The following is a 7,891-nucleotide window of genomic DNA, read 5'->3' on the forward strand; positions in this document are numbered from 1 at the left end:
ACTGGCCCTGAAGGGATCATCTGTCCTGGATTCCCTGTGTTTCCAGTTCCTATCTGTACCAGTGTACATCCTCTGGTCTAGCTGGATTTGTAAGGTAGAACTGGGATCTTGATGGTGGAGGAAGCATCTAGGAACTAGAGGAAAGCTGTGTTTCATTGTCGCTACACTGCATACTGGCTTGTCGCCTCCCCACAACTGTTCTGTAAGGGGATGTCCAGTTGCCTACAGATGGGCTTTGGGGTCTCCACTCTGCACTCCCCCCTCAATCACAATGATTTTTTTGTCCTTTGATGTCTGATACCTGATCTTTTCAACACCTTGTGATCACAGGCTGGTGTGCTTTAAGCCTTTTATAGGGAACACAGGCTATAGGATTCCCCCTGAAGTGCTTAACTAGGGATATAGCTACAGACTTGGACTATGACTCAAGTTCTGTCACACTCGCCTGAGCCCTTTTGGGCTGACAAACGCTCTGCCATCTTTTCTTCCGACTCCGACCCTTGCACACCTCAGAGTCCCTCCCACAGCACTCCCAGATCACCGGACACAAGGACACAGCTACTGAACCCTTTATCACACAGCAACGTGCACAGCCCTCACGGGGCTGCCCTCCACGAGTGGAGGAGGAGGGCTGCTTGGCAGAGTGCTTCACACTCCAGGTGGGCCAGAAACAACATCTTCAGCTTTGTTTCCACGCAACTCTTCTCGGTGAGCCGGCCGGCCAACAGAGTGGCCGCCGACTGCTGGAGGAGCCAGCCGACCAGCTGGTCTAATTTCAGGCTCTTCGGGGCCAAGATGTCTTCACCCCACAGCTTTAAATGAAGCACATCGGCAGCCACTCGGGCAGCTGGCCTCTGAAATGAGAGGGGCAGCTGGACCTCAGCACACTGTGCCCCCACCCCCCGGCTTGGTTAATTTCTGGGTCTTCATCTCTGCTCAGCCCAGTCTCTCCTCCTACTCCGCTTCACAAAGCAGACACACTGCTGCTCTCGCCCCAAGCGCCGGGCTTTTCCCGGGGCTGTGTGCCCTGCTTGGAACAGCCGCTTCCATTCACTGTGGTGGCCGCCACACCTCCTCACACTGCCCTGTCCCCATGCACGGAATTCCTCACTGCAGCTCTGCTAAGGCAGGCGTCCACTCCCCCCAAGCAGGCCCAGTGGATTTCCGCCCCCTGCCGGGCCTGGGAGAGATCCTGACAGAAGTAAATGATTCAGTTGTGACGGTAAAAACTTGGTACGGTGGCGTGGGGATTGGTCAATATTACCCTCCTGCTGGGTAGAAAACGAGCCACCTCAGAGCAGGCAGGAAGAGGGTCTCACTACTATCAGGAGTGCAGTGTGTCCTTTGGCCCCCAGGTGCCTGTGCATAGGGCCTCTTCCATCCAGGGACAGAAAGCTATGACACCAGGGAAGAGGCCACGGGTGGCACCAGCAGAACCGAGTCAGAGCAGAAATAGCAGCTAGCAGGCTTCCTGGTGCACACAGCCTTAAAGGTGGGTGCCTTCAGGCGGGGTGTGCGTGCGGGGTAGGGTGCCTCGACACTTGGTTCAGGCTGAGGCTTATGGCAGAGTGGTGTACCCTTTGGACATTTGTTGGCATCGTTAGCTTTGTAACTTGCAGCGGAGAGGTCAAAGCTGGTAGGTAAGGCTAAGAGGAGCTTCTGACCAGAACTATCCTGAGCATGTCTGATCCTAATCCCACGCAAGTGAGTGTGGCCCGTGAGTTGTGTGGCCATCGCGGTGGTTTACAAATTGGACAGACAGTGCACCCACCATGGGCCTGCTGGTGAGAGACCCGGTAAAAGGTTGGAGGTGGAGGCCTAGCTGCTGGAATGCCTCGGGCCGATTCTGTGAAGCCAGAAGCGGGCAAATGTGCACTTCCACACCCTTCTGTACAACTGCCTCATCCCTTATCCTGGAGGTTGGAGGAAGCAGTCTCCCCCTAATGGCAGAAATTGCCATTTCCACTTTGAATACATTGCCCTTTATCTTCTCTGGCGCCTGGCGGCGGCGTGGTTACCAGTTTGAAACCACAGGCGCTGCACGGGGAGAGGGCCTTCTACTCCCAGCAGGCGTGACTCTTGGAAACCCACAGGGCAGCGACCTTGTCCTTCGGGGTTGCTGAGAGTCGGGGTGGTCTCCATGGTAGCGAGCTCTAGCTTCCTCTACGGTGATTTCAAAGTGTCTGCATCTGAGCTTGGTAGATGTTTCCCTGCCTGACTATATCTTGGCCGTTTCCGTAAGCTACATCCCTTAAACATCAAATATCTCCCTTCTCCTCTGAGGTGTTCGATGCCGTCAAGTGGATTTTGGCACCAGGAGCCTGTGTGGCAGAGCAGAGCTTCACCACGGAGTTTCTAAGTTGGCGTGTTTGAGAACAGACCGCCAGGGCTTTCTCCCGGGGCGCTTCTGGGTGGGGTGAATCACCAACCTTTCCATTAGCAACTGAAAGGTTGCACCACCAGGCTCCCAAGTTAGGAAGCAGCCGAGAGCCATGAAGAGCAAGCAGCACTGCTAGGATTCTGCTGAAGGGGTGGCTAGCCGCCATTTCAGTGACTAGTTATACCCCATTGGACTGGCCCCTCGTGCTTGTCCAAACCTGCCCTTCACTCTGCAGTGTGAACCAGGGTTTCTAGCGCCACAACCCACAGCACCTGGCCGCTGTGGGCGCACCCTCACCTTGCTGGCCTTTCGCTGGAGCAGTGACCTCACCAGGCACCTGGTGTCTGCAGGCACTGACTCGGGCAGTGCCGGCAGCTGAGCCTCTTGGTAACTGCGGCTTTCCAGGTGGGCCGGGCCCTGGCTGTAAAAGGGATTGGAGAGCCCGAAGATCTCATAGGCGATCGTCCCCACGGCCCAGACGTCCGCCTTGCTGTAGTCGATCACTGCGCCGGGGCCAGGACAGGCTGTGGACACCTGCTCGGAAAGGGAAAGCAATGGGTCAGCAGTCCGAGACTGGCAGGTCACTGTCCTCACACATCCAGAGCCCTGTCAGGGAACCCAGCAGTGAAGTCCACAGTGGCTCAGCCCCAGGAGAATCTGCAAGGAGCTGGTCCCGTTCCCCAAAGCCCCTGGGAACATGGGAGAGCAGATGAAAGCCCGGGGCAGGGAAGGGGCTGGTGCCAAATTAGGGGTCAGAAAGGATGGAGGTGCCGAGGAAATCACGGGGTGTCAAGTCTATCATGTCACGGGAGGCGTGGGGGAGGTTTCTGCTGAGGACAGGTGCACGGCAGGACGCACCTCAGGAGCCATCAGGCAGCCGTTTCCACCCCGGTCCACATAGCAGCTGGTGAAGGGCAGCTGCAGGCCGATGCTCGCGTCCGCCAGGCAGCAGCCAAAGTCAGTGATCACCAGCCACGGGCAGCCGTCTGCAGAGGGCCGGCACAGGTCAGAGCTGCTGCTCCTGAGCCCGCTACAGCCACCACCAAGCCCTGGGCGAGGAGGCCTAGTGGGGACTGTTGGCCCACGGGTGCGTAGCCTAAGGCCTGGATGGGAGTCCCCTCACCAGAGCTGAACAGGAGGGTCAGTCCATGAATACAGAAACAAAAACCCCAAGCAAGTAACTGCTGGATAATAACCCAGCAACAGGAATGGATCCAAGACCCAAGGCGGCGCTCACAGGGGCTTGGCTCTAAGGGCCCTGCATCTCATGAACCTTTGATCTGAACGTGAAGCCCGTTTCAAGTTAAAAAAACAGGGGCATTAAGAATCAGTTGTCGATTGGTATGAGGCTCCCGATTCCTTTTAAAAATGTATGTAACTATTTAAAACCTGATTACTCCAATTTTATCAGATGCCCGAATCTTCTTCACCATAGTCCCCAGATGGCAATAAAGCTGCTCAAATGCTTCTAGTAATAGGGAACTCGTTATTCCCAGGGGCAGCTGGGCTTATGTTTTTGCAAGAGTATGTGAACGGAAAAAGTCCCTAGGTACCCCTGCACCCTGGATGTCTCAGTGGGCGAGGGGCACCTACCTGCGTCCAGCTCCACAAGGATGTTGTCCGACTTTAAGTCTCTGTGTGCGATGCCCTGTTGAACCAGGTGGTCCACCCCTTCCAGCAGCTGCAAGGTCATCATGGTGGCGAGCCGGGGGCTCGGGGCAGCCGTGCCAAGATACTGGCGCAGCGTACAGGGATAACTAGGGAGGGGACAGAGCGGCAGGCTAGCAAGAGCATACCAATGGTCTCTAGCACCTTCCTTACTGCCTCAGGCTTCTGGAGATCGTCTCATCGGTGGTGCGTTTGAAGTCCCTCCCTGAACTTTCTGTTCCCACCCTCTCATTCTGAGATGACAGCCCTTGAGTTTCCTGAGAAGCTCCCAGAACGTTAAGAGGCTGTAGAACAGCGGTTCTCAACCTGTGGGTCTTGACCCCTTTGGGGGTTGAACGACTCTTGCACAGGGGTCGTCTGATTCATAACAGTAGCAACATTACAGTTAAGTAGCATCGAAAATAATGTTATGGTGGGGGGGGCGGTCACCACAACACGAGGAACTGTATTAAAGTTGTCTGGGCATTAGGAAGGTTGAGAACCACTGCGGTAGAGGGTGATGCAGAGGGGGTTGTCATGCCGAAAACAGGCCGGGGAAGCTGTAGAGAATATGCCAAGGAGCAGATTGTCCTCAAGGGAAGGGCTCCCCAGCGCAGAACAGACACCCTGCTGGGAGTATGGTGTCTCCCAGCAGGCTAGCTCCTCTTCCTGGAAACCCGATGTGCATGCTGGGAGGGCAAGGCCCAGCCACACCCCTGCCACTTACTCACTTCTTCATAACGAGGAAAAGTGTCCTTCCGTGGCCCAGGCCACTGGGGTGGAGGCGTGGGGGTAGCATGTCAGGGTAGTCGATCAGGGCCCCGGGCAGCAGTGGCACAGACGAGGTGAAGGCGCGGACAACCCGGATGATGTTGGGGTGAGGGGCGAGTTGCTTGGGACCTCCTTTGGCTCTTCTATTTCAGACAAGAGAGCACAGCCGGAAAGGAAAGCCCTCAGCACCCCGCATATCGCCATCCTAGCCCTGACCCCGTGGCGTGGCTCTGGACCGTCCAGCTCCTCAGCCACACCAAGAACACATAGCGGCAGGCTGCCTGGTTTTTGAAGGACAAAAACTGGTTGCAAGCTGCAAACACCCATAACTGTTCTGGCGCCCCCAGATCCTGTCACTACTGGTGAGTGCGAGGTTTGCAGGCTGTACCACCAGGTGGTGCTCTCCAGCTGCATCACTCCGTCCCCCAGTGCCCGGAAGAGTGGACTTCCTGCCCTTGTTCCACTGTGAGTCCACCATCTACAATTCAGGTGTCCTCACACCCGCCGGGTGTTTTGCCCCATTTGTTTTTTTACTTCAAAATAAGATAGGTGCAGTGTGCATAGGAATTTGTTTATAGTTTTTTTTTAAACTATAGTCCAGCCCTTCAACAGGTCTGAGGAACAGTGAACTGGCCCCGTCAAAAAGGTTTGAGGACCCCTGATCTACATCCCTGGTGGAGCCTGGATGATCTGCAGTCGTTCCCAAGCTGAATTGGCCCCACGAACTATGGCATTGGGGCAGAAGCCGTGCTGAGTGCTGGGGACTGTTAGCTTGGTGGGCCACACACCAAAGACCCTCACCTGTAAGGGACTGCTCCGTAAGCCCCAGAGAGGGCCGCCCGGCTCGCGGGGACCAGCTCCTGGCTCATTGTGTTCAGGATGGCTTCGCTGGAAGAGCCCGCCTGCAACAGAGTCACGGGGAAACCAGTCCCACACTCCCGAGCTAACCTCCCTAACGCGGCAGACCACACCCGGCGTTCCCAGGAGATGAAGATGGTGGTGGGGCCATCCCTGCTAACTCGTGTCAAGACGAATGAAGGTGGAGTGCATGGAGAGGTCTCTTCAGTGTCTGCACTGACTAGCAGGCTACCGCCCAATGAACTCCAGCCTGGATGAGGGACCCCATCCCAGCCCCGAGAGTGAACTCCAGGGGGGAAACCACCTCCTCCTCCCCCCCCCTTCACTACAGATGGCCCTGACCACCAATGAGCCGATTCTGACTCGGTGACCTACAGGACAGAGCAGAACTGCCCCTTTGGGCTCCGAGACCTTAACTCCCGTTGGGAGTGGACATCTGTCTCCACGGAGCAGCTGATGGGTTCAAACTGCCGCCTTGGTGGTCAGCAGCTCGGTGCATCGCCCCTAGGCTACCAGCGGGCTTGGCACCCATGAAACCGTGACAGGAGCAAACCGCTCCTCTCAGATTCCAGTCTCTGGTAACGAGAGCCGCCCTGCTTCACCACCCAACCCGGGAAGCCGTGGTGCTGGGACGGGCGGCTGCACGGCCGCTCCTGGATGGCTAGGGGCCCAACCTAGCTGGGGGAGCAGCAGTCTGAACCCCATTCTCAGAGCTGGCCTGGGTGCAGCAGCTGCCTTCCACACTGGCCTTGGCGAGTGCTCTGGGCGGGAGAAAGACTGTCAGGTTGTGAAGATTTCCCCAAACCACTGTGCAGTGGCAGGCTAGAGTGGAATCAGCTGTTCCTGTCGGGGAGCAATGCTCTTCGAATCTCCAAAGACGGCGAGTCGGGTCTTGGGAAGGAGGATGGGGGTGGCAACTTCAGGCAGACCTGAAGCAACCCTGGCCCCAGTGGTGTAGTGGGTGGTATGCTGGGCTGCTAAATGCACAATCAGTTTGAAACCACCAACTGCCCCATGCGAAAGAGATGAGGCTCTATTCCTCACAACGTTTGTAGTCTCGGGAACCACCGGAGCAGTTCGACCCTGTGCTGCAGGGTCGCTGTGAGTCAGCATCGGCTTGACAGCAGGGAGTTTCTTTTGACAGTGTGGAGAGCAATACCCAGACCCTGCCTACTCAGGCATGGTCCACGGACCAGCCTGCCAGCCTGGGGGACCTCTCCAAACGCTGAGCTGCTGTTTTCCCTGTTCCCAGGGGATCTGTGGACACACAAACCCAGGGGACCCTGGCTTGAGGCAGGTGAAGAAGCCTAGGTATCTAGGTCCTTTCCTGGGCAGAATGTGTGTGCTCCCATCTGCTCACCAGGGCTGGCAGAGAGAAGGGAAGGGGCGCGTCCTCACCGAGATGTTCCACATCATCTTGATGGCTAGGGGAAAGGGCGCGCTCGCCTCAGTCTCTCCGTGTGGTGCCACAGCGGGGCCCCTCGAGGTCAGCAGCCTGTGGTGCCCTGCTCCCTGCGGGTCCTGCCGCCCTGTGGGCACCGTGGCTTCATACACAGCAGCGCTGCAGCCCTTGCCAATGGAACGCCCTATGACATACTCCTCCAGCTGGAAGCCCTGCCAGCGCTTGCTGTCCAGCGGCTCCGGCAGCAGCTTGTTTTTCTGGGTAAAAATTGCCTGTGAGGGACAAAGAAGGCCGGGTGAGGCTGGGATGAGGCGGGGTGGGGCTTGGTCATCACGCTCGGCTAGAGGCAGGCAAGGGGTCTGTACCACGCATGCTGGCTCAGGCCAGCCTACCTCTCTCATAACTCAGAAGGGTGTTTCTCAAACTCTTCCCACTTTGTTGTCATCAGAGACAGCCCAGCATAGCTCACTGGGGACCAGTGAGGTCACAACTTCTGCACTGTGCAGCTGGCATGTGCTCCACCCTGAGGCCCATTCCTGGAGAGTCCAGATTAAGAGATGGCTCTCTCTGCAGAGACAATGGCTACCAGAACCTGGGGTTGGGCCGGAGTATGGGATCGACAGTCGAAGCCTTAGCTTGCAGGGTGGGATCAGGAGGCTTCCTGTAGCCGAGGCTCTGTCAATGGCAGCCCACTATTAGGAAAGGGAACTGGAAGTGTCGGGACAGAGCTCATGGAGTGAAGGCGTGGTGGGCTGGGTGCACTGGGAGAGGCCAAAAGCCTGGGTGTGCACTCCTCCTTCGGGCACTGGTGACGTTCCTCCACTCACCAACCT

General features: G+C 57.0%; 2 protein-coding genes across 2 annotated transcripts in view; one reads left to right on the plus strand and one right to left on the minus strand.

Moving 5' to 3' along the window:
- Positions 1-345, plus strand: part of DDOST (dolichyl-diphosphooligosaccharide--protein glycosyltransferase non-catalytic subunit) — a 12,703-nt gene extending 12,358 nt beyond the window's left edge. Inside the window, 1 exon segment of the mRNA XM_004705379.2 lies at positions 331-345. Within this exon segment, the coding sequence (XP_004705436.2) occupies positions 331-345 (15 nt within the window).
- A 208-nt stretch (positions 346-553) lies between these two features.
- Positions 554-7,891, minus strand: PINK1 (PTEN induced kinase 1). Its single transcript, XM_045299111.1, has 7 exons — positions 7,055-7,891; positions 5,600-5,700; positions 4,759-4,941; positions 3,974-4,137; positions 3,239-3,366; positions 2,678-2,914; positions 554-854 (listed from the first exon to the last, which is right to left on the minus strand). Exons 1-7 carry the CDS (start codon positions 7,457-7,459, stop codon positions 597-599), a joined length of 1,476 nt encoding a protein of 491 aa, XP_045155046.1. The 5' UTR covers positions 7,460-7,891; the 3' UTR covers positions 554-596.

The sequence above is a fragment of the Echinops telfairi genome, unplaced genomic scaffold, assembly GCF_000313985.2.
Source record: "Echinops telfairi isolate 266 unplaced genomic scaffold, ASM31398v2 ScPeMD7_7457;HRSCAF=8495, whole genome shotgun sequence".
Lineage (NCBI taxonomy): Eukaryota > Metazoa > Chordata > Mammalia > Afrosoricida > Tenrecidae > Echinops > Echinops telfairi.

Bases quoted from the DNA above. Each gene is read 5' to 3' on its own strand.
- PINK1 (XM_045299111.1), bottom strand. From the start codon at position 7,459: ATGAGAGAGGTAGGCTGGCCTGAGCCAGCATGCGTGGTACAGACCCCT. The intron at 4,942-5,599 runs GTGAGGGTCTTT...TGTCTGAAATAG, and splicing joins TACGGAGCAGTCCCTTACAG to AAGAGCCAAAGGAGGTCCCA. The intron at 3,367-3,973 runs GTAGGTGCCCCT...GGCCCTCTGCAG, and splicing joins CCTTGTGGAGCTGGACGCAG to ACGGCTGCCCGTGGCTGGTG.